Source organism: Aulonocara sp. 'chitande type north' Nkhata Bay, linkage group LG1 (assembly GCF_057382095.1).
Source record: "Aulonocara sp. 'chitande type north' Nkhata Bay isolate Kocher_YH1m ecotype deep benthic linkage group LG1, A_spYH_male_GT1.1, whole genome shotgun sequence".
Taxonomy (NCBI): Eukaryota; Metazoa; Chordata; class Actinopteri; order Cichliformes; family Cichlidae; genus Aulonocara; species Aulonocara sp. 'chitande type north' Nkhata Bay.
This window is the reverse complement of record NC_141344.1, coordinates 41,208,229-41,234,584: the sequence shown is the minus strand read 5'-3', so window position 1 is coordinate 41,234,584 and position 26,356 is coordinate 41,208,229. Positions and strand designations below refer to the sequence as shown.

At 39.1% G+C, this 26,356-nt stretch overlaps 1 protein-coding gene across 1 annotated transcript; it reads left to right on the top strand.

The window, feature by feature from the left end:
* The first annotated feature begins 3,756 nt into the window (after positions 1-3,756).
* fah (fumarylacetoacetate hydrolase (fumarylacetoacetase)) lies at positions 3,757-24,529 on the top strand. The gene is made up of 14 exons (XM_086296521.1): positions 3,757-3,905; positions 4,390-4,500; positions 5,856-5,977; positions 8,886-8,935; positions 10,282-10,372; positions 11,475-11,572; positions 12,281-12,333; positions 12,515-12,614; positions 16,119-16,249; positions 18,337-18,412; positions 19,905-19,951; positions 21,921-22,022; positions 22,207-22,324; positions 23,774-24,529. Exons 1-14 carry the CDS (start codon positions 3,825-3,827, stop codon positions 23,848-23,850), a joined length of 1,257 nt encoding a protein of 418 aa, XP_086152647.1. The 5' UTR covers positions 3,757-3,824; the 3' UTR covers positions 23,851-24,529.
* The last annotated feature ends 1,827 nt before the right edge of the window (positions 24,530-26,356 follow it).

Sequence of the window (26,356 nt, the reverse complement as noted above, 5' to 3'; positions counted from 1 at the left end):
TTTATTTTTTATTTTCACTTGCTAAATACGGGACAGATTTGACTGAGGAAAAGAAAGGGGAGAAAGAAAAACAACGGAGAAGAGGAACGGGGATAAAGGGCAAAAAAACCCAAAAACCAACAAAATAAGCAGACAAAAGATACATCTATCAATCACCTGGATCACCTGTTGAGAAAGAAACGACGAAAAAGAGAGCAATAGAATAAACAACATCACGATAACCTAACCTAGTGTAATAAATGGAAACAGAGAATATAAATACTCAAAAACCATAAACACTGAGTCAGAAGACTCAGGACCATGACATCCACGTTCGTTTGAGGGTTTTAATGATTTCTTTGAATCATTTTCCATGTTGGAATGATTGTACAGCATACATCTTCAAAAGAAAAAAACAAGAATTGGGTACACAAATTCAAATTTATTTGAGATTTTCTCTAAATTATACATGCAGGTTGAATATATATCTACCTCCTCACTAATGTTTGGTTAAATGCCCCTTAGTAAGTGGCACCTCATCCACACACCACCTTCTTTCATGGCTGGATGTTTGAACATTCTTGTAGTAAATTTGTTGAGTTCTTGGCACTTACACAACTTTTAAGCTGGTTTTGAGGCAACTGCTCAGTCTTTTTTCACTGGGATAAATACAGTATCTGCTCTGGGGCAGATATTTGTACCAGAGCAAACACAACACACACATTTATTTAACCTTAGCTGTAAACTCATACCATCTTTTCCAACTAGTTTACCATAAATGCAAAACAGATTTTGTTGAGACAATTAAATGACAAGACAACTGTGGTTAATAGACACAACTGAGTAGTCTGATGGAAAACTGGAAGAGTCAGTCTGCTTAGGAGCAGGTTGCTGAGGGCCAATAAGCAGTCTTGATGTGGAGCTACATGTTTGTTACTATAGTTATAGGCCTGCACAGGACTGGTGATGGGAGAACATGAAGCACATATGTGGGAAACGCTAGATCAGGAGCTGTGCTGCTGTCACGTTACTACCTGTTAGATATTGCTGTCCAGGAAAGGACACTAGTTGACATTGCTACTTATGGGCCCAATCCTGTGAGTAGCCTGAGTTCCAGAGGGGCATTAAATACTGGTTACGGCTGTGCCGGCTTTAGAGCAGCCAGACTCCCTTTGAACCAGAGTTTTTGTCCTTGTCCAAGAGTCGCTGGTGGAGCACACCTGAAGGTGTTAGTCAGCTGTGGGTTTGGTTGTTACAGAGAGAAGAGATTAGGCTTCAAAACAGCCGCTGGACTAAAGATTTTGAGCACTGGAGTGTGCAGTACTTGTTTGCTGGACTGATGTTGCTTTTGTTTTTTTCAACCTCAATCAGGATTTTTATTTGTCTTTATGCATGAAAAGAATAATAAAAATCCTGATTGAGGTTGTCCTAATTCATGCATGAAAGGGTTGAATAACAATCATTACAATCAAACACGTCGCACATCACATGCTTTTGCTTTTAACTGTACACAGCAAAATCTCCAGTGTTAAATTAACACTGGAGATTTTGCTGTGTAGACTCTGGTTGTGCTGCTGTCCTAGTAACCTTAGACCTGACAGCAGCCTCCGACACTGTCGATCACAACATACTGTTATCCCGCCTAGAACACTGTGTCGGTTTGAAAGGTACTGCTTTAAAGTTTTTCCAGTCCTACCTGGATAACAGGAGTTTTTCTGTTCACCTCGGTGAACTGTCATCTCCCAGAGCTCCTTTAACTTGTGGTGTACCTCAGGGGTCCATTCTAGGCCCCCTGCTGTTTACTCTGTATTTGCTCCCTCTGGGCGATGTGCTGCGCAAACATAATGTGTCCTTCCACACCTTTGCTGATGACATTCAGCAAAGGTGTGGAGTCCTACCTGTGCAGGAACGATCTAGAAAGGGTGGTCCATGCTTTTATTACATCACGGCTGGACTACTGTAACTCCCTTTATGCTGGTTTAGATCGTTCCTGTCTGCATCGCCTCCAACTGGTGCAGCACCCTGCTGCTCGCATGCTGACCGGTTCCAAAAAAAGAGACCACATCACTCCGGTCCTCTGCTCTCTCCACTGGCTCCCAGTTGCTTTTAGGATTGATTTTAAAATTTTACTGCTGGTTTTTAAGGTTCTTAACGGTACTGCACCTCCTTACCTGGCAGAGCTTCTTAGCATTTACCGCCCCAGGAGATCTTTGAGGTCAGCAGACCTGATGCTTTTAGATGTTCCCAGGTACAGATACTTGTACATAAACCACTACATTGGACAATGTGTGTCAGCCCATACCTGCCTCCCACTGGTTGTTTAATGTTACTATAGATGTCAAGTCAAGTCAAGTTTATTTATAAAGCACATTTAAAAACAACCGAGGCTGACCAAAGTGCTGTACAATAAAATACAAATATAAAATACAATAAAACGCAAGTACATAAAACACCTCACTGATAAAACAATAAGTTAAAACAGTAAGTTAAACCTTGCTAAAAAGCCAATGAGAAGAGGTGAGTTTTAAGAGCAGTTTTAAAAGTTCCTAGGCTTGTGGAGAGTCTGATGTGAGGAGGTAAACTGTTCCACAGTCTGGGTGCAGCCACAGCAAAAGCCCTCTCTCCCCTATCAACACTGACACAAATACAAGAAAACAGCTTTTGAATAGCTGTAACTGTGGTGACCACTATGCATGAAAGAGATACGAAATGGTGTCTCGTCAAAGCCAACCTCAGGCATGCGTTTGTCCACAGCTTATCACAGCAATCAAACCCATGTGTTTTTGTTTGTAGGGAAGTTGAACTGAATTTTTTACTACTCCTCACTTCAGTCTTTCATAAGCAAATGTACTGTATTAGTGTAAACTTCACTTTGTTTCCAATTCATCATTAAGAAAAGGCTCTCTGTTTGAGTGTGTCAATCTGTCAAACCCTTAAAAGGGAAATGTGTGAGAGTGTGTTTGTGAGAGGAAGGGGGAATTGAAAGATTTAAGCGCAGAAGTTTTGACCGCCACTGGCAAAATAATTTTGTGATTAAATTTGAAGCCCAAAATTTTTGCTTTCCTTTGGGCTGAAACTCCTGATAGACAATTCAGCAATAAATACAACAGACGAGTGAAAGTCTGTTCATGGAGAAGAAAAGTCAAAATGCACGTATGATTACACAAAACTTCAGTTTTAATGAGGGTAAGAATGGATTTGGTGTTATCTGTTATATTTTCACTCTATTAGACTATCATTGTGTGTTTCAGTATACTTTTTTTGACCCACTACATCACAGAACTACACACATCAACTTTTGGGACAAATGTTTTAAACACAAAAAGTAACTGCCTCTGTGAAGTGCCACTCGTTCAAACTCATTCATGTATCTTCCTGATGGGAAGCACAGACATCAAAGGCAAATTATGTGTTGAACTTTATTGAACTAAAAACATTTGGTAACACTTTATTTAAACTCTATAAGACTGACAGCACATTTTCTATCAGTAATACTGAAACAATAACGATCTGTCACGATCATATAAGTGTTACTTACTTACTTGTGGCTTTTTCATTCAAAGTTAACACCTGAGAGATCTTTAACATTTTCTACTAAGGTGCATGAACTTTCCCTCTCTCCATACTCCACCAAGAGATGAGGCTACAGTTTTGCTGAGTCATTTATGTGGCTGTTTTGCATTAACTTCCAGGGACCTTAGCTAGAGGTGGATACTCTAGGCAACATGTGATTGGCTGTCCAGTAGGAGGTGGGGCCTTTCTAAAGTTAAACATCTGGAAGAGCTTACTGCTCAGTCTTTTGGTTAGTCAGTAAGCTTCAGTTGAATCCAGCTGCCAAAGAGAAGATGTCCTTTATAGCAGTAGATCCAACTTCTGACTTCTCCTTCCACAACCTTCCTTATGGAATATTCTCTACACCTGACAGTGTAAGTGTAGTTTGCTTTTTACTACTATTCTAATGAAGGAATATTGCGTAACCTTTCAGTAACAGAGATGACAGCAGAGCCTCTTTTTCTCCAAGTAAAAACCTGACCCATGGGAATGTTCTGCTCACAAACACTAGTTTAGTCACACAGACAAAGAGAGTTGATTAAAATTGAATGAAAAACCTCAACCCTTCCCCCCATACATACATACATACATTCAGTGTCTATGTTTTCTTGCCTGGTATGGGTCCACTTGTCCCTTTACAAGTGGGGTTGGATGACAATGCTTCCATCTACAGGACACAATGAGAATTAAATTAATGTGAAGAGAGAACAGTGGTATTAGTAGGGAACTATTATTTGCATTAAAGGGAGCCTTTTGCCCTGATGTACATAACACTGGTGGTGGAACTGTGGTGTATGTGAAAGCATAGTAGATAATCTTTAGTCACGTGTATTTCTGTGGATGCATGTACTTCCCAAGCCCAGACATCGCATTGGTGTTGCGATTGGGGACCAGATCCTAGACCTCAGTGCAGTGAAGTCTCTGTTTAGAGGACCTGTGCTTTCCAAACATCAAGATGTCTTTGACCAGGTGAGTCTAAACATTAACCAATAACACAGGTTACCTGTTTAATCTGACATTAACTAAACAAAATTTCAGTAAATGAAATACAGTGACTTGCAAAAGTATTCGGCCCCCTTGAACTTTCCCACATTTTGTCACATTACAGCCACAAACATGAATCAATGTTATTGGAATTCCAGGTGAAAGACCAACACAAAGTGGTGCACACGTGAGAAGTGGAACGAAATCATACATGATTCCAAACATTTGTTACAAATAAATAACTACAAAGTGGGGTGTGCAAAGTATTGACTCAGGGCTGAATAATTACGCACACCCCACTTTGCAGTTATTTATGTGTAAAAAATGTTTGGAATCATGCATGAATTTCGTTCCACTTCTCACGTGTGCACCACTTTGTGTTGGTCTTTCACGTGCAATTCCAATAACATTGATTCATGTTTGTGGCTGTAATGTGACAAAATGTGGGAAAGTTCAAGGGGGCCGAACACTTTTGCAAGCCACTGTATTACTGCCATACTATGTCTCTTCATCATACAGTAGAATATCAATACAATCCAGCAAGTTAATTTTTTGTGTCAGTTAAAGATCAGATCGTTAATAGACAATCTTATGCCTTAAAAAAGGAAATAAAAATGAAAATAAAGATTCCAGGAATACCGCAGCTTCAGATTTTACAGATTTGGCATTCTCAGTAACATGACAGACTGCAGGTCTCGTCCTAAACATCATTTAGAAAGACAAATATGCATTCTTAAAACATAATAACCTTTCAAATGATGATGGTGTTTTTTTAAATGCTGCCGTTGGTGGCAGTTCTTAAACAAGTTAAATCATCATATTTTGTATTTACAAAGGTTGTCTTTCTATAATATTAAAACTTATTAAAATATTAAAATCTATTTGATCTGAAACATGTAAGTGGGACAAATATGACAAACAGAAAGGGGAGCAAATATTTTCTCAAAGCAATGTAAATATTTTCCTTTGTATAGAGATGAGTCAGGAAGAATCACATTCTGAACTCTGTGGATCATATATTTTAGATATCCTACATTACAGGACAGTAGAAATGTTTGAAAGTATATTCACTAATTAAGCAGCTTTCATTAGAACAAAAGGGTTGTCATTACTAGTTCTACTTTTTGATATGTTCACAGTACAACAGACAAAGCTGGAAGTGATCAAGTGGTTCCTGTGTACATTTAGTCACACAGAACCCCTACACTTGGATTGTGGTCTCGCCCACTAATGTATTGTGCATCAGCCAAAGTTTTATTTGCTTCATGTTCCATTGAAGAAATGTACCAAAAAGGCTACTTGGTGGATCATATACTAACGTTTATCTGTGTCCCTATAAGCCTACACTGAATGCATTCATGGCTCTTGGTTATGAGGCCTGGAGGGAAGCCAGAAGGACAGTGCAAATGCTGCTGTCAGCCAATGAGAGCACACTGAGAGATGATATGAGCCTTCGGAGCAGGTCAGTCTGTTTACAGGAGTGTACAGTACAAAGCATAGTCTACACTGCATCTTCATCCTCAGGCTACTGTGTTGTTTTTCTCTTAGAAAATACATATATTTTTGTGCTTTCTATTACAGCTCTGTAATGAAGTAGTAATAATAGGGTAACAAGGCAGAAACATGAACGTAATAATGTGCTGATTTCTAAGTTATTACCACTTAATTACCAAAGTAATAACCACTTAATATCCAAGTAATACAATGGTAGCAACAGTGGTTACAGTTGAGTAATATTGCACATAAATCTATGTATAAAGCAATAAATAACCTGCTTCCAACTACAAAATCCAAAACTGCCTGCTTCTATTTAATAACACATTAATACCCATGTTAATAAGCTTTTAAAACAAGCTTAAAGAATAGTGATGACCAGGAAACAACTGGCAGTTTTGGTGTAATAAGCAGCAATTTAATACCATGGCAATGATAACTGAATAAAACACGAATCAGAAAGAATCAGGAAGTCTGGAATAAACTGGAAACACATGCTAAATGCTAATAGTTAGGTTTAAAAGAATTATACATGTGAATATATTAGATTTGCTCTTTCACAGCATCTGGATGACAATACATAATATGGTAAAAGTATTTCAGGCAGGAAAGAAGGGGGAACACATGTTTAAAATGTCCAGTAAACAAAAATAAGATACCATCCATGTTTTCCCAGTTGTCCAATTCAGTGTTGTGAGGTGTGCAATCAGGACACAGATTATTTTGGGTTATTAACATTAAGATGAAATTATGTTAATTAGGGCAATAGTCAGTGTGCATCCCTTTAAATTGCCACTTCAACACTAGACACTGTTGCAAAGAGCCAGCTGCCAGTAGGTGGCAGACTGCTGCTTATCGGGAGTCTGCATTTTCTATTATAGCCCAGGATGAAGGAAAAGAATTGAGGCACCAACAGTTAACTTTAGCTGCCATTTTCCTCTGTGGCTTGCCTCACAGAACCATGCTTACATAAACCAATGGGTTTCAACAGCAGCAAACCCCACATTCTAGCTACTGCTCAGGACTGCAAGGTAGCTAAAACCTTTTTTATTTCATACATTATATTTAGGACTGTCTCTTGTAGATATTAACTTATACATCATACTATTAACTATTACTAACTATTAATACCCCTGACAGAGTAGTTAAAGGTAGGTAAGTAGCTAAAGTTAGTATGATCAAGTAAACTACCATGTTATAAAAACTTGAGTTCCTGATGAAGGCTCTTAGGGTCCTGTTGATATTGTACAGTTCGACGTATTCTAGGATCCAGGTGTGGGGCATCGAGTCATTGGCCTTCTTCTAATCAATCGAGGCAGTGCACAGGTTGGTCAGCCTGCTCTTGCAGTCTTGGACGACTGCTCTGTCTACCAGGAGCTGTTGTTTTGTGCCTCTAGTATTCTTGCCCATTCCTTTCTGTGCCCCACTCATGCATCTATCTATCTATCTATCTATCTATCTATCTATCTATCTATCTATCTATCTATCTATCTATCTATCTATCTATCTATCTATCTATCTATCTATCTATCTATCTATTATAATGTGGCTAATGGTATTTAGAATATTCGCCCAAAATTTAAGCACTCCAGTTGTAACAGTTTAGGTGAGGAAGTTGGAGATGTGGTGTACTCAGACTCCACCACCAGTGAAGTTTGTAGTGGTTATTTTCTAATGATAGAGCGAGCTACCATAGAAACTATGCCTGTTGTCAACTAGACTGAAAAATAACTTTGCTGTCTGCACGTGCCTAAATATCTTTAGGTGTCTGCAGCACCAGGAAAACTTGCCATATTCAGTGTGGCTCTAAATTTAGTGTACCCTAGGTTTAATTACTTGCTGTTTTTTATGGCTCATTAACAGCCATTTGAACAAAGCACTTTCGTTTTTTTTACGACAGATTGTTAGAAGTTTTCTGTTGTGGTCTGTTTGTTAACAGAATTAAATGCTGAGGCAAAGCAAGTAAGTGTGTCCTAATTATTGAAGAGATGGCACTGTAAAACAAAATCTCATTGTTCTCTAATTTTTGAAAAAGTTATATAAAATGATAAAATGGTCTCTTTCAATATTCATATTGATCAGTATGTGCATTATAACATCTGTAGTTAACAATATATTATAATTACAATAACAAGGATAATTTTTAAAGGGTAAATCCATTAACTTTATGCTAGAATACACGTAAAAACCTATTACACAGTCCGTATAAAAATAAACAGTAGATTGCTGTATTTTTAAACCACTGTACCCGTTTAATAAAAATATTGTGACTTTTGTTTAATGGGCGGTACAGAATATTATTGCATTAATTATGGATAAAAAGTACAAAAATGTTCACATTAAATTACATAATAAAGCCCAACTAATAAGAGTACTTTTCTGCTGTTAGAGGCCTGATAATTGTATTAGATCAGTGTTTTACCATATTAATAGGTAATGTCATTGTTTTTAATACTACTACTGCATTTATTTTTAATATACAAAGTCTGTGATTCTAGTAAATTTAAAGCTAAAACAGCTGCAGTCTAATTTAGTATCCCACACGTCACACACATTTATTGTATTTAAATTACAGAAAATTTCCACAGTTTTACGTGATGATAGATTTTGTTATTTTCAGATATTTTTCTGGTGCAAAGCTGCCAGAATATTAAGGGGTTTTTTTTTCTGGATTTTTTTGCACTCTACAAGTGTGTCTGTGTTTGTAAATGCAGTTTTGTATTGTTTAATCCCCTTTGAGCCACATATAACAAAACAAAGCAAAACGTATCTTTGCATTATTTAGTCTTCAGGAGATTTTATGTCCATAAGTGTGTGTATCCTCTTTTGAGAAAGCTTATTTTGCTAATATCCACCTCTTTCCTTTGTCTGTGCAGAGCATTTATCCATCAAAGCGCAGTCATCATGCACCTTCCTGCAAACATTGGTAAGCCTCACCTAAACTTCTCTTATCAGAGATTTTGTTGTATGAAAATGGACTTGCTTTTGTATACAGTCACAATTAAAAGTTAAAGACGACTTGAAAAATGGCAAAAAACAAACATATTTTGCATGATTATTGAAGAGATGGCATTGCAAAACAAGTTTCCAAGTAGAGCTTCAACATGCAACAAGCAGAATTGGGAGTGAGACAAAATATTTTTTGGAGCAATTTATTGAAAACAACACTTAAATTGAAACAGGCTGTTTCACAGCTGATCAAAAGTTTAGAACCACAGGCCAAACCTGTGCAAAAATGTGGCTTCATTGTCATTTTCTGTCAGGTAATCACGCTATCATGATGTTTTGATAGCAAAGGCAAAAAACGGTTGTTAAACTGCATACGTAGGGTCTCTGGCAGCGCGCCGTAGCTGCTGAGTCTGAACGCAGTGAGAGAGTCATTAGTCTCTCTTGACTGCAGCACTTTTCTAGTCTCTGCCCAAAGAACTTCAGAGTACACTTATACACACTTGTATATACCATTCATTCATGAATACATTTTCTTAACCGCTTATCAAACTTCAGTTAATGTGATTTAATGTCATTGTACTTGACCTGTCTGAGTTTAATGTTGTGGTTGACGAGTTTATATAAACTTCCACTCAAAATTTCAAGGTCATGTAGAAATATCATTATTTCCAAAGTAAATGGCAGGAATGGTGCCTGCAAGCACCTTCTGCATTGTTCTGATGTCATATCTATACACACCTGTGTACAAAGCCTTTTTTGATTAATTTCACACTGTAAACGACCACGGCAGGCCCGGTGGCATAAACATGCTTTTCAACATACTTTATTAACACTCACACGGTTGCTATACATCCACACACAGCTGCAGCTAGCCCGCCACCAGCTCAACACACCAACAACCACATTGTTAACCACATCTCCAAACTTTTAAGCAGGCGAGGCGTCATTGCAGATGCCGCGCAGGTGGATCAAGCGCACCTGCAGCAGCATCGTAAACCACGCCCCACCACACACACATCAAATAATGCTGTTTCTTCTTTTACAAGGACATTGCTGGTTCTATAGCAGTGGCTCAAGACACTTGCAAAATTCAGAACACATTTTTACAGCCTACTACAGCTGTGACAGAGCAAATATAACTGGGTGGAGAACCACATAGTGGACCCAGAATGCAGGCGGCAGAGAGTACAAGCAAAAATAAGCTTTTTTATACTTGATCTCGAAATGGTACACTAAATCAAGTGCCTAGGCATGCAGACCGCTCCTGCAAATGTTTGTTAAAGAAAGCATCCATCCCATTCATGAACTGTCTGTTTTTCATAGGAGACTACACGGACTTCTACTCCTCCAGAGATCATGCCACTAATGTTGGGATCATGTTCCGGGGAAAGGAGAATGCTCTGATGCCAAACTGGTACATGTGAATCCAACCAACAGTAAACACTTGATACAATGAAGAAAATGCTGACTGGGAGGCCTTAATGTGTAGTAATATTAAAAGAGATCATTTCAAACTGTCCACAAACTGTGGCCACTACAAGGTTTGCCTAATTAATTTGTACTTCAGAGCTTTGGTGTGGACTTGCAGGAATCCCCACTGAATCCCTCTGTCACAACGTGCGCTCTCAGGGGACTAATGCTAAGTATAACTGTGTGCCCCTCTGACACACTGTACTGGATAATTTCATCTCAGGCAGTGAAGGTTGCATAAAGTTACCTAACACTTCATTTTAACAGTTCATTTATAAAATGAAGCAATTTAAAAGCTCCAAAGGGCAAATGGTAAACCACAACATGTCATATATTGTATGGGGTCCCTGGTTGCTACCAAAACACCTGCCAAACTAAACGCCCATACAGTCTTTCTGAGGTTACTGCCTGAAAATGACATGGCCAAAATGAGTATTTCTGTAAACCACAGTAATCTGTGTAAATATTACAGCAGATGTGACTGTGTCAAAGTTACTAAAGCGAATTTATTTTTGGATTTTATTGCATATAAACACTTTGAAAATATGATTCAGAAGACAATTAAGTCCAGAAAACCAGCAATCAAACTATGAACGTGACCAACGATCGATGCTGCTGAACTGAAACAGAAATGCTACCGTGGGGTTTATCATCTCAAAGTCAGACATTTTGCCATTTAGCAACATATGTGATTTGAAATTTCTTAGTATTCAACATTATTTACATGCCTAAAAATGCTTGTTTTTGGAATATTTTGTGAAGAATTACCCACACGCTCGCGTACATTGAGCTTTTTTACATAATTAAATGAGTCATTATTTACTATGGTTAATATTTCATCTTCAACTATAAGTACCTTTGTCTCATTTCTGCAGGTTATGTCTTTACCCTTATCTTCTTCTTGTTGTCACTAACTGTACATTTCGAAGATAACTGGAAATGATGCAGCTTATTTGCCAGAAATCAATTTCCTATCCATTTTGCACATTGCAGACTTAAAGCGGCACAGCAGCTTGTTGTAGTGACTTGAGTTCTGTATTATGCAGGTTGAGGCTTCCTGTGGGATACCATGGCCGGGCATCATCAGTGGTTGTTTCTGGGACTCCCATCCGCCGCCCTTCAGGCCAGATGAGGCCTGATCAGAGTAAGATCCTTATAATTCAAGGATTCTTTATTGTATTCGCATCACATGTTTACATGAGGTGGAACGAAATTACGTGCACATGTTCCCTCAGCGAAAGAAACAGAATAACAAAGAAACAGAATAACAAGTACTAAGTAATAAATTAGTCTCAAGTCTTGTGAAATCAAACCATTTACATCTTAAGAGTTCATGTAAACCTTTACTCATCAAACAGGATAAGTAAAGTAAATCAATGCTAATTTAATGAATCAGCAGTGATATCTAATGCTAAGGAATTTACAGCAGCAGCAAATAGTAAAAAAGTTTTGATAAATCACTTTACACTATGTGTTCAGCAAGACGCAAAGTTAGAGACTAGTAAGTGAACTGAATTCGATCGATCTATATTACCCCGATGGACCAAATCAGAGGTAAAGCATCCAAATTACATTCATCATATAAGTGCTAAAAATCCTCAAGGCTTCCCCTGATCTAGTTTCAAGAACTTTATTTTATTTTTGTTTGTATGTTGCTTAACTAATTTGTGTTTTATTAGTAATCAGAATATCAATTAATGCATCTTTAGCGTCTAAATCCAATCATATGCTGTATATAAACCATTTACTTGTCCACAGATATGACTGCGTGATGTGCTTGTGACTTTGAGCAGCTTCGGCACAGTCCCACCTCGTAGCTGACGATAACTGTTGCCTTTGTTCTTCTTTTTAGCAAAACCCCCAGTGTTTGGCCCATCTAAGAAGCTGGACATTGAACTGGAGATGGTGATTAATGTGTTTGTTTAATCTAACAGCCCAGGTGTATTTTATTTGTAATTGTATTAATTTAATTTCAACATCTGAATTAACTGAGAGAAAGATCAGAGTTTCTCTGGTCAGAATATTCAGTATTGTACTTCAGTATTTAGTTGTTTTCATATTCACAACTGCTTCTGTTTGTGATCAGGCATTCTTTGTTGGAGGAGGTAATCCGCTAGGGGAAGCCATTCCTATCCAGAAAGCCCATGAACACATCTTTGGAATGGTACTCATGAATGACTGGAGTGGTAAGAGTCTCTAAACAATACACCTCACCAACATTTTCATGTTGTAAATGCTTGAAGATGGTTTTACTATGCAACAGAAATGGGAATGTTTATAGTAGATAATCTGCAGGAGAAGAAGGGGGGACTCCCAAAACGTTACTAGAGAACACATTGGTACGCCACCAACTGCAGTGCCATAGTCAAACTAAGGTTTACACAGAATCTTACATTTCACATGTGGTTGTGAGGCTATTCAATAAGAACACCTATGAGACTCAAATAATTATGTTCAAATGACACATTGTATCTGGTTGTAAAAGCTAATTGTCCTTTTATATTCATAGATTGTAATTTTACATGCTATGAATGCTGCAAGCTGTTTTCATATTTTCATAGCTATAGCTACTAAAAGTGTAACTGAAAGTTTATTTCCGGTTAAAGTAAAGTGAAAAAATAAGTCATGAACTTCCACCCTCCACAACAAACCAAGTCTGCTGTTTAGTCTTATATGTATGCACTCTGTAATCCTCTGCACAACACTGGGTGAGTTACTTCTGCCCTGCCCGGCTGTGATTTGGGAGGCTATTCAGGGAGTACAGGTTGTGCCTTTTCAACACAACTACTATTGTAGCTTTGTCTTTTATTGGTACTTGGAGAGAGGCTACATGAATCCCATGTGTCTAAAGTACAGGAGCAGATATTGCTGCTTTGTTATCCCAAGATGTTCATTGAACATAGCAACACAAGACTTTCAAAATAAAACAGGAAACATGGAGAGACATAGACATGACAACACAAGCTTGACACTATGGAACACACAGACCTAAAACACATGACGGACTAGACAAGAAACAAGACACAAAAACCAAGGAGACAGATGATAGTAACGGCTCAACTCAACTCAACTAGACCCTAATAAGAATAACACAAACCTTACACAAGAAACTCAAAAATACAGAACAAACTCAAAACCCCTGACAGGTGGGCCATGTGAAATCACAGGGCAGTGGATGCTGAGATTGACATTGCTGAGGAAGCACTTGACTAGCCTGCACAGAGTCCTCCTCTCAGCTTGATAGAACACCTTTATGATGAATCAGAGCGGAGATTGTAAGCCAGGCCTTCTCGTGTCTGAGTGTCAGAGAGATACAAGCCGTAGGAAAAAGAAAAAAAGCTAAATGTACAAAACCTTTGAATTTAACTTTACTCTTAAAATATCCAGTAAGTAGGGAGTTGTCTTTAGGGAACATATTCTCTGGACTTTTGATATTTCAAGCACATCCTGTCTTACTAGTGAACTCTTCACTTTAGTCCCCAGCTTTTCCTCCTAACAGTACAGTGGTAAGAGGTTTTTCAGCCTGTGACATTTCTGCTGAATATGCAGCTTGAAGGTGAACTGATGTCACTTTTACTTTATACACGACTGCTGATGCCCTCAGGACATCAGGCTGCAGACTTCACCACAGACTTTCTATGAATATTTGCCATGTAAACTTTCTCCCATAGAACTGCACAATAAGCTAAATGCAATGCTTTCTTCTTGTTTATAAAGTATTTTTTTCAGTGGAGAAAGCTCAGGCAATGAAATGTATCTGTGTGCAAGAACAGAAAAAGATTCTGAAAGAAGACTGGCATTAAAACTATAGCCAGCACGAAACAAACATTTCAAAATGGACCCATACATTCTTTGAACATCAAAGAATAAGTAACCCAGAAAGAAAAAGAAAGTGCTTTCATTCGCACACATTTTTAATCTGATAGATGCATCAGAGAACAAATTGAGGTTAGTATCTTGCCACAGGATATTTGCTATGCAGACTGGAGCAGCCAGGCATCAAACCACCAACCTTTCAGTTAGCGGAGCTGCTCTGACTCCTGAGCTACAGTCACCCCCAAAGCAGAGAGTTACTCTTCGTAAGTAACAGTCCTGTTACACTGCCACAGCTCCATTTGAGTCATTGTTTGTGAAAACATATACTTACACAAACTGTTGTATAATATACTTAAACAACATCCACTGTCTAATTATGAACTGCAGCTAGATTTCATGAGAGGAACCAGCTTCATTAAAACTAAACCTGTAGGCGGCCATGCTGGTACCTCAGTAGCTAATGCAACTTTGAACCAATCTAGACGATTTAATTAGACGGTCTCCACTGCAGAAAATGTTTTCTAAATTTAATTAAAAATATATTTTTCTAATCACTGATTTGTTAAAGATGTAATTTTAAACATTAAAATGTTGTGAGATCAAAAGAAATCAGTTTCTAAATGAAGTGGAATCTGAGGAACAGTGAATATGAAACTTTGGATTACAACAATGAATTATGGTACCAGGTATGAACTGGATATACTAACCTTTCAAGATCAAGATTAAATTTAACTTGTCAACAGTTTGTTTTAGTACATATAAAACATTACTTAGACTAAACATGTGCTTGTGCGTGTATTTTAGAAATGTCCCTTGGAAAATTGATTCATTAATAAATAGAATGGATGAATTGTCCCTTACTACCAATTCTCATGGCAAAACATGAAAAGGCCGTGACAAGGCAATGCATTTGTTCGTGTTCACTGACATAAATACACAAATCATTACACTCTGCATGATTTTGAAACAAAGATATTTAATCTGGACGTATACTTGTCACGGTCTGGCTGGGGCAGACCGTATGTGTTGCAGAGGAGGACTCAAACGCAGACCAAAACGTAGTGTGGATAAACAAAACAAGCCGTTTATTGAGGCTAGCAATGAGGGTAAAAATAATCGGGCATCGGTGAAAACTAAACAATAACCTAAACTGGGTGAACTAATAACAAAACATGAAAACGCTTAACCATAGTGAACTGACATGGATGAGCAGACGACCTGACAACAAATGACTGAAAGCACACGGACTAAATACACACAGGAGGATGATGAGGGAAGTGGGAACACATGGGGAAACAGCTGGCACACATGAACATAATGACGTCACAGTGGGAGAGTAAGACTGAACACGATGAACACAGAAACACCAGACCTCTTCACAATAAAACAGGAAACATAATGAGACATAGACATGACAACCCGAACTTGACAACGTAAGACACAGACATGAAACGCATGAAGAGCAGGGGAGATTTAACATAGTTGGAAACACGAGGGGGAAATAATAAGAACTAGAAACACCTAGGCATGATAACAAATGAACTTAGGAAACCTGAAGGGCTTACATAAACTAAAACTCAAAACGCTGGGTCAACAGACCCAGGATCATGACAATACTATGTGCGACCAACGTATAGACTATCTCAGTATACACTTGTCAATGTGGCAACGAAGAACACAAAGTTTTATGAATGGACAACCATATTTGAACTCTTGTATTAACCGATAATTATGCACTTTGGAAATTTGTGTCCTGGAATACAACTTATTAAATTAAAGGTTTGCCACAAGAGTGGATTGAATAATCTGCAAAGTAATTTGGAAAGAAAAAAGAATAACCTTCCTAATTTTCTCTCACTTGTGTTTATTCTCAGCTAGGGACATCCAGGCCTGGGAGTATGTTCCATTGGGACCTTTCCTGGGGAAGAATTTTGGGACAACTATTTCACCTTGGGTCGTCCCCATGGAGGCACTGTTACCCTTTGCTGAGCCTAACCCCATTCAGGTGAACATAAGGTTCTCAATTAACAACAACAAAGATAAGCGGCATGTAGTACATTGCTCAAAAAGAATTAAGGAGCACATTTGAATCAGACTATAGCATCGAGTCAAAAGATGAACTCAGCTTGGGCGTCTATTGTCTTATGCAGTCTGGGAGTTAACTGCATGGATGGGGCTTCCTCATGCTCTGTGTGGCTTGGTGGTGCTGCTGCTGTGGGCCTCAGTCTGGATGGGCCCAGGCACCCACTGTCCTTGGTGGATATCAGGGAACGGCTCACACATGGGGGTCGGGGGGTGAGCTGACTCCAGGAAGGGGCTTCCTTTCTTCACACACCCCGTTCTCTGTTTGCCATCTGGGGTGGAGGGTTGGGAGGAGAAGCTGGTCTGAGTCTGGGCTGGTGGGCTTCCCTGCTGTTGCAGGACCCGGGGTGGTTTTCTTTCTCCACCCCAGCGTAAAGGGAACCATGTCCATGGTCTGGGATTGCTCCTCTGGGGGTGCTTGTGCCTGGAATATAGAGTATGTAGAGGGGAGTGTGAGCGTGTGTACTACATTTATTTCTGTGTGTGTCCATGTTGGGCAAGTGCTGAGTATTTGTATATGTGTGCATGAGGGTGGGAACGGATCTTTGTGTCTGTGTGTGCCTGTTCATCTATATCTAGGTGTTAGGTCAGGTCTCAGATTCCACCTCTCTCAGAACATCTCAGGCCCCTCCCACCACACACCCTCCCAGTGGCTGGTGCCCCCAGCTGCCGGTGCATTGGTGGTTATGCTTGGGTGAGTACTGGCTCACTCCTGGTGGCATAGCCGGCTGCCAGTGGAGCCTCTGGGCCCGTCGCCCTGTGGCTTCTGTACAGTGGCTGCTGGGTGACCTCTTTCTAGGACACTTCTCAGGTCTTTTCTGAGTGGGTGGTGTGATTGCCCCTGCGGTGGTCCTCATGCTCTGGGCGGCCTCCAGATGTCCGGGGCCCGGATCTCCTCCATGCCTGCTTCTTGGGGGGGCGGGGCTATGACTTCCCACACCCACTTTTTGACACAGGTGTACACACATGTGTTCATACAGGTGTAGAAACATGTACTCAACATTCAGTATTTATTATTTACTGTTACTTGTGCTTATGTTGGTTGTTGCTGTGGTTTCCCTGCTGTGTTGTTTTCTTGTTGGTTGTTTTTTTCCAGCAGGTGGTCAAGTAGATTTTCAGTGTCCTTTCTCTCTACCCGTCTTCTCCTTTATTTTTGTCCCCTCTCATTCGTTTAACTCTCTTCCCAACTTCACTTTCCTTCTTCTTAATCTTCTTTCTAGTAATAACTTAAAGTAAAGAAAAATCTAATCAAGTGGACCAGTCAATCAAGACCAGTTTAGCAAATACGTAATGGTCCACTAGGGAAAATAAATCGATTCGGCATTTTTCTTGGCCTTCAGACAATAATTCTGATGGCTACAGTACTGGACAGGACAGGCAAAACAAACAAACAAATTAAAATAATGCTGGACAAGGCGGTAAAGGTCCTTAACCCATCAGCAGAACAGGAGCTTGAACTCTAGAACAGTGGAGACGTGTCTCTGAAGTAATGAATCGTGCTTCTGTCACTCTGATAGAGGAGTCTGGGTTTGGTTGTTGCCACAAGAGTGGTACTTCACTGCCATTGTGCCAAGTGTCATTTTCTTAAAGGAGGGAGGATTATGGTGGGTTTTTTCAGGAGCTGGGATCAGCCCCTTACTTCCAGTGAAAGGAACTCTTAATGCTTCAGCATTCCAAGTCATTCATGTTCAGTTTCATTCAGTTTCATGTTCCCAACTTGATCCCTTCCTACATGACTGTGCACCAGTGCACAAATCAAGGTCCATAACGATGGGATTGACTGGTGAGATTGACAAGGAAGAACTTGACCTGCACCGAGTCCTCATCTCAACCTGACTGAACACCTTTGCGATGAATTAGAGCAAAGACCACAAGCCAGACCGTCCCATCTGACATCACCTCACAACCTTTTTCTTCCATCATTCTAACCTGTGAAATGAAAATGTGTTCTTTTTCATCTCTTTTTGCTCACTGTTCTTTTTCAGCTTTGTATTTTGTGTCTTCCAACAGGATCCAGAACCCCTCCCATACCTACAACACCATGATGCGTATACTTTCAATATTAATCTGTTTGTTTCACTAAAAGGTACCATCCACAAACTATCATGATATCAATTGTACATATACTCATGGTCAAGTTCTCTCATGAGGAGTAGCACTGTCCCTGCCAGTGTTAAGTAATATATAGTAATAGAGTTTCTGTGATGTTTCAATATGCAGGCAGCATCCTAATGCAGCTGGTAGATACTTTAATGAATGCTCATACCCTAATGACTGGGTAGCATTAGCACTTAATAGACAACAATCTTCTGCTGTTTGGTTTGGGAATAAAATATTCAAAGAAATACAAATTTTTCTCGTAGTTTGATCAGATTTTCTTTCTTTTTTTTTTTTTTTTGGCCTGTCCCGTTTGGCTCTTTTGCATCAGAATTGTTGTCTAAAGGCAAAGAAAGATGCCCAACGGATTTACTTTACCAAACTGACCATCCCAGCCTTGCCGTAATGGTCCATTTGATTCACCTTTTATTGTTCATTTTATTTTCACTTACTGAATACGGGACAGACTTGACTGGGGGAAAGAAGGGGAGAAAGAAAGAGGGAAAGAGAAACAGCTGAGAAGAGGGACGGGGGAGAAGGGCAAAAGACAAAAACCAACAGAACGGGCAGAGAAAAAAAAATGCATATATCAATCACCTGGATCACCTGCTGAGAAAGAAAAAAGAAAGCAAGCAGAAGAGAACAAGAGTAATAGAATAAACAACATCACAATGATATATGGGAATATGACAGTAAATACTAAATGTTAAACATTATTGTGCAGCACATAAGATCAACAGAACACAGTGTGCTTTGAGGTAGGAGCCAAAAAGGGTGATCAGATTTTTTTCAAAGAATGAGAAGTTTCTGGCCTTAAAAGTTTAAGATTGGGTTGACCCCATTGGATTTTCTGGTGTAAAGCATTATTTCTGTATTTACTGTAAACTGGTGGTTGCCTGAAAACCAAATCTCCAAATGAAATAAAAATAAAAATTAGAAACTACAAGACTACAATAACTTTGATCCTAGATTATTATTATTATTTTTGTTTCATTTGGAGGTTTTGTTTTCCCTTCAGTTTAGCTTCAGTTCGTCGCCAGAGTAAGTTTATTCTTTTCAGTTTAGCTTTTAGTCTTTTTAGTCAAAATATTTTATTTTAGTTTGCTTTTTAAAAGTGTCAGTGCTACTCTGCTATTATAACATAAAGGAAGTTGCACTTTTGTTGACTCACAGACACACTGACGGTCCAGGTCAGGCAACAAACACAACTGACCAAACTGTCACAACCCTAAAACAAGCTCATTTATTATATACTTTCATTTGAACTTAGTTATTTTAAAAGTACACAATGCTGCTTTAATTTCTTTTATTAATTTTTTTTAAGGATAGTTCTTATTTCTACTAAATAGAAGAAGATGGATGCGATTTTATTTCAGTTAACCATTTGCCCACATTTTTAGTTTAGTTTTAGTTCACTATAATAATGCTCTTGGTTAGGAGAGTAACATGTTTTGAAATGAATATCTGTTCTGTTGTTAAAGGCAAAGGCATGGCTGAAGCTGTGAACATCTGCAGATCCAACTTTAAGGTAAGATTCATGGTTGCAGAGCCAGAACCACTATATTACATGTTTTTAAACAAACAAACCGTATTATATAAAATACGATTAAAGAGGACTTGACATGTTGCTGTCTCAGCTATGCCTGTTTTGCCAGCATTTTATGGTTGCTTCATTCTTAAATGATTATATTTTATTATATTCTTTGGCTGCACCACTAAAGAAAAACAGCATGTATAAACAAAAGTAGTAAGCCATCTACACATTATATATGCAACAGATGCTCAGTCATGGAGATCCATGCTGTGAAGCTCTCAGCACACGGTTTTTGTGCTGATGTTAATGCCAGAGGGATTTTGAAGTTATCGAGTCATTTAAAGCCTTGGCTCTCAGCAATCCTTTGATTTAACTTGACATGGATTGCTCCGGTTTTTTGAGTTGCTGCAGCAAAGAAACAACATAAAATTGGCCATGGAATAAGGGAAGTCTAAGGAGCCTGGTAAGAAAAGCGTCTGGACTACTTCAAGTTTCCCTCAAGACGTTTCACCTCTCATCTGAGGGGGTCCATGTCTCTCTTGGGGGGACACTCCCATAGGGCTTAAAAGCTGTGACTCTGCACCAGTTGTTCTTAGAGCTGAAGAAGCTTCTCGGATGAAAGTGAAACGTCTTCAAGGAAACTTAAAGACGTTCAGACGCTTTTCTTACCAAGCTTCTTAGACTACAATGACCGGGAGAACCTGGAGAACCTTACCAGACATGGAATAAGGGAAGCATTTTTATGAACTGATTTGAAATCCTGTTACAGCACCACACTCAAAGTCAGTGAGTTCTTTAGAAAGACCGATTCTCTTGTAAATGTTTGTGTTATGTAAAATGTGTTCTGACATTTTTATCTATTTAGTGTAGCTGTAGCAATTTTGACATTGTTGACTTCTTCATTTCTCTCAGCTGGTCAGAAGACTGCAAAAGGAAGGATTGGCCTTTATTCGTTAGGAGAATGGAGAATCAGTATAAAGTTTCAGTTGCTCTCTTTTAGAATAGAATAGAATAGAATAGAATAGAATAGAATAGAATAGAATAGCCCTTTATTGCCAATGTACATCTACAACAAAATTATGGGTGCTCGATGCTAACTGTGTAGGAATAAAAGGTAAATAGAAAAACAGCAGGAATAAATAACAAACAGGTGAAATATATACAGTCAACAGGAATATATACAAAACAAGAGAAAGGCACCCACTGGAGAACCATGTGCTTGGAAGTAGTGCAAAGGATTTGCTCTGAGTATAGAGTCCATATTTGTGTGGCACATGTAACATGTTGTTGGAATTTGGTACAGAGCACAGATTTAAACATGAAAGCAAGATTATGGACACTCTCCGGGCGCTCTCTCTGCTGTTTGATGCAGCTGCTGTTAGCTTGTGAGGTAAATTAAAGGGCCTGCACTTATTTGACATGTGAGTAGTGACTGTCCACAATCCTATTGTTACGGCACCAGTCCTGAAGCACATAAGCACAGAGCACCCCCCCCCCCCCCTTCCTTTGTTGCGGTCCTGGCAGTGTAATGCCTGACCGGTAACTCCGCTGAGGGATCAGGGATGTTTGTGAGGGAGCTGTCATTAATGAGGAGGATGAGGATGGATGGAGGGGTTTGTGTTGTTATTTTGACAGCTGGATATGATAATCAGTTCTCCATCCCCACTTTTGTTTCCTCTCCCTCGGCTGTCTGTTTCTGACAATGTACCACAGAGCGCTGGGTGGTCTCACAATCTCAGGTGGGATAATGTCGGTCGAATCTGAAGTAAAGGCCAGGTTCAGGCTGAGGCTGATGTCTGACGACTGAAAGTGACAGTGTGTTGCAGGAAGCTGCAGTAAAAAGGCATAAAAAAGACAAAATAAAGTGCACAGTAGAAAAGCGTGCTGTGCCGCTGCGTACCATGACTGTCCCCGTCTTGAATTCACTAATGTTTTATTTTTATTTCTGTCTCTCTGACTCAAGTACATGTACTGGACCATGAAGCAGCAGCTTGCCCATCACACGGTCAATGGTTGCAATGTCAAACCAGGAGACCTGCTCGCTTCAGGCACCATCAGTGGACCTGTGAGTGTCCACATGCACAGTATGCTTAGGACTCGATGACTGTAATGTGTACCTTTTTGTCTGTCAGTTCTCAGTTTGTAAGCTAGATTATATAACATCACTCATTAGCAAATTCTCTTGTGGGCTTTTCACACTGTTGTTGCTTTTCCATTGTCCTTATTGCAACTGGTTTGTTTCATGGCAGGATCCAGAGAGCTTTGGGTCCATGCTTGAGCTGTCGTGGAATGGCTCTAAGAACATTGACCTGGGAGGAGAAGGAACTAGAACCTTCTTGAATGATGGAGATGAAGTCACTATATCAGGTTGGTCTGTTTAAAACGTATGCTTTCCACTTCATATCATTTGGATTTATGTGACAATATTTTTAGAAGTAGCAATAACATTTTTGCATCTTTACATAATGCCAACATGGACATAAAGATAAGGTTAACTACAATAGACAAAACATAAGGATTGAAGAATTAGAACATAACTGTCGGACTCTCGTGTGCTTCAGGCATTTCCAGATAAACTCTTATCTTAATTTTGCAGCTGAAGTTTGGACTTGTTGAACTTGAAAATTTAATCTGGCTGACATTATGAAAGGAATCTGTTCAGTTTCAAAGTGTATTTCAATATTTTATTATTGTTGTTAAAAACAAATAGTTAAATAATAACAATAATACATAAACAAATGTAGCTGTTCGAGATAACGATATCGGCTCGGATGATGATATGAAAACATCCATCGTTTCATATCACGCTACCGTTTGTTTCTGTCATGGTGCTGGGTCGTTGACCCAGCGTTTTGTGTTTTGTGATTATTTTCCTCTGTTCTAGTTATTCTGTGTCCTCCCCCCTTGTGTCCGGTTCGTGTTCTAGATTTCCTGTTTTGTTCTGAAGGTCTGTGTCTGTTGTTATTGTGTTCAGCTTGTCTCCTCCGGTCCTCATGTGTATTAGGTTCAGCTGTTCTTCCCTCCTGTGTGTGATTACCTGATTACCTTGTGTGTGTATATTTAGTGGGTGTCGGTCTGTGTTCGTTGTCGGCTCGTCTGCGTTCCTCCGTGTATCTCTGCGTTCTATGGTGTTCCTGTCTCTGCGTCTCTCTGCCCCGCACCCCTTTTGTATGGTCTCAGGTTTGTCATTTAGTTCTCCCAGTTTAGGTTTCTTCAGTTGTTCTGTCATACCTCTCTGCCTGTTTCTGCCACTACCACTTGTGAATAAACATCACTCGTACCATCAGTCACTGCTGCATTTTGGGTCCTCCATTTCCTCCACACCACACGGCTCACCCCGCCAGCCGTGACAGTTTCGTGGTGTTGCAAATAAACAATTTACAGCAATATTTTATCAGCGTTGTGATGGTCACTGTAGTGGCTCTATTAATTTCTTAAAGTTCTCGCTTTTTTTTTAGATATAAGCGGCCTTTACTACTTATATCAGAAAATGTATAGTTTCATGCATGGGTCAAAAGACTCAACACCCAGCTGAAAACATTTCATGCAAGTCGAGATTCACAGAATTGGCAGAAAATCTAAAATTTTTCTGATATATATCGTTGTCAGGACAATAAATGTCTTATATCGGGATATGAGATTTTGGTCATATCGCACAGCCCTAAACAAATGTATGACTACAAACAGATGGCTCACTAAAGTAGAGAAAGTTTTACTTTTATATTGCCTGTCAGAAATTCAGCTTTCGAGCTTACACAGTATTACACAGCATCATGACACTGGTCATATACGTGTCCAATGGCTTCCTCTGTTTAGGTTACTGTGAAGGAGATGGCTACAGGGTGGGCTTTGGGACGTGCCAGGGAACAATCCTTCCAGCTTTGCTGCTCTAAAACAGATGTCTACTCACACAAGTATTTCACTTGGCTTTGATGACAACAATGGAAAACTGCAACATGGACCTTCCCCCTCACTCTCCTCTTCTCTTTAAAGGGGCGCTATGGGCTTTAGTAAAGAATGAATGCAGATTTCTCTCAATGTGATCTCTGACCTTGTTACTGATCTATAATGAAATAACCATCCAGCAGAGAGATTGTCCTGTATCATATCACAATGTTACTGCTGTACCAGGATCAGTGTTACTGATGTTTTGTATCCCCTCTATGACGAAATCATCCATTTTAAATTTGGTTCTGTTATTGTCTTGTTTTCATGCGGACTTACTCAGCCACCTCAGGAACACAGCTGCATTCAGAATTATCCAACTGGAGCTCTTCCACTTCCATAGAAGTTGATCTGAGATGAATATATTATCTCTCTATGTCACCTTACAGAGCAGCAGCTTAAAATTGGTTAAATGTAAATGTTCAGGTCATTCTGATTTTTCAGGACTTGTAAACATTTTGACCTTATTATCTGAAACTCCAGTGGAACAGGATATGCATATGACCAAAAATAGGAAAAAGATGAATTGGTAAACTTGAATACAGGGTAAAGATGATGCAAGAATGAATGCTTCCAAAAATCTGACAATCATTTCTGAAAAGCTGAATAAAAAATGAATTAAAAAAAGCTGTCTGGAGGTGGTGATTCTGTATTTGCTTCAGTGTGCAGTGAAGAAGAAACAGCGTCATGACACACTGTCTCATTATTGCTACACAGTAATTGATTTTGTAAGCAAGGTTTCAGGTAATATAAGAATATCAGAATCAGATGTGTTCACCCAAAGTTACACTGAATCCAGGTTAGGAAGAAGACTTCTGACATTTAAATAAATAATACCTTTAACATCACAAGGAGTACTCAAACATTTGTAATCTGGACCAGGATTGGGGTGTACATTTCTAGATAAAAGTAGGAAAAGAGCAATGAAGCATTTTCTTTTCACAGATTTTTGTAGATTTCTTCTGGGACCCCAACTCTTTGAGAGGTGAGAGTATGAGGAAATAAACCAGTCAGAAATAAACAAAACAGATGAAATGAGATCTCCCCTGATGATCATATTTGAAAACCTTCTAAAAGATTTAAAATCCCACTTTTCAATTCAATTCAATTTTATTTGTATAGTGCCAAGTCACAAAAACAGTCACCTCAAGGCGCTTTATATTGTACAGTAGATCGTACAATAATAGATTCAGAGAAAACCCAACAATCATATGACCCCCTATGAGCAGCACTTTGGCGACAGAGGGAAGGAAAAACTCCCTTTTAACAGGAAGAAACCTCCGGCAGAACCAGGCTCAGGGAGGGGCGGGGCCATCTGCTGCGACCGGTTGGGGTGAGAGAAGGAAGACAGGATAAAGACATGCTGTGGAAGAGAGACAGAGGTTAATAACAGATATGATTCAATGCAGAGAGGTCTGTTAACACATAGTGAGTGAGAAAGGTGACTGGAAAGGAAAAACTCAATGCATCATGGGCAGTGTTGGTCAAGTTACTTGAAAAAAGTAATCAGTAACTAATTACTTCCCCAAAAAGTAATCCAGTTACTTTACTGATTACTTATTTTCAAAAGTAATTAATTATTTACTTTTTAAAAACACGATTTACAACCTGAGTAGGTGATAAAGTGATAGATCTTTCAGCCCAATTCTACTTTTTCTACATAATCCATCATACAAAATGTAATCAAATGGAAAAGTCTCTTTTTAAAACTTGTTTTATTAGTTTTAATCTTTTAACTTTATGCATCAAGCAAAAATTAAATTATCTGCAACATTCTCTGACTGGAAGAAATTAGTTTAACATTTAAACCTATTTTCTGCACATTCCAGCTCATAAAATAAAATATTTTTTGTGTTTACACTCAGTCTTTCAAATAGATGCAAGTAAAACACAGCAGAAAATAAATAAAGTCAAAGACTCAGCGGTCCTGTTGCTCTATTTTCACCTGTAAAGCAGGAGTGGGGCAGGCGGAGGTTTACCCTGGTGCAGGTGTGCCGCGGTCAGTTAAAGGATCTGCGAGTTTCTCTGTGAATTTCCCATTACGTCGTAGCTACTTGGTACAAGTAACGCGTTACTGCCCATCTCTGATCATGGGAATCCCCGGCAGCCTACATCTATTGCAGCATAACTAAGGGAGGATTCAGGGTCACCTGGTCCAGCCCTAACTATATGCTTTAGCAAAAAGGAAAGTTTGAAGCCTAATCTTGAAAGTAGAGATAGTGTCTGTCTCCTGAATCCAAACTGGAAGCTGGTTCCACAGAAGAGGGGCCTGAAAACTGAAGGCTCTGCCTCCCATTCTACTTTTAAATACTCTAGGAACAACAAGTAGGCCTGCAGAGCGAGAGCGAAGTGCTCTAATAGGGTGATATGGTACTACAAGGTCATTAAGATAAGATGGGGCCTGATTATTTAAGACCTTGTATGTGAGGAGCAGGATTTTAATTCTGGATTTAA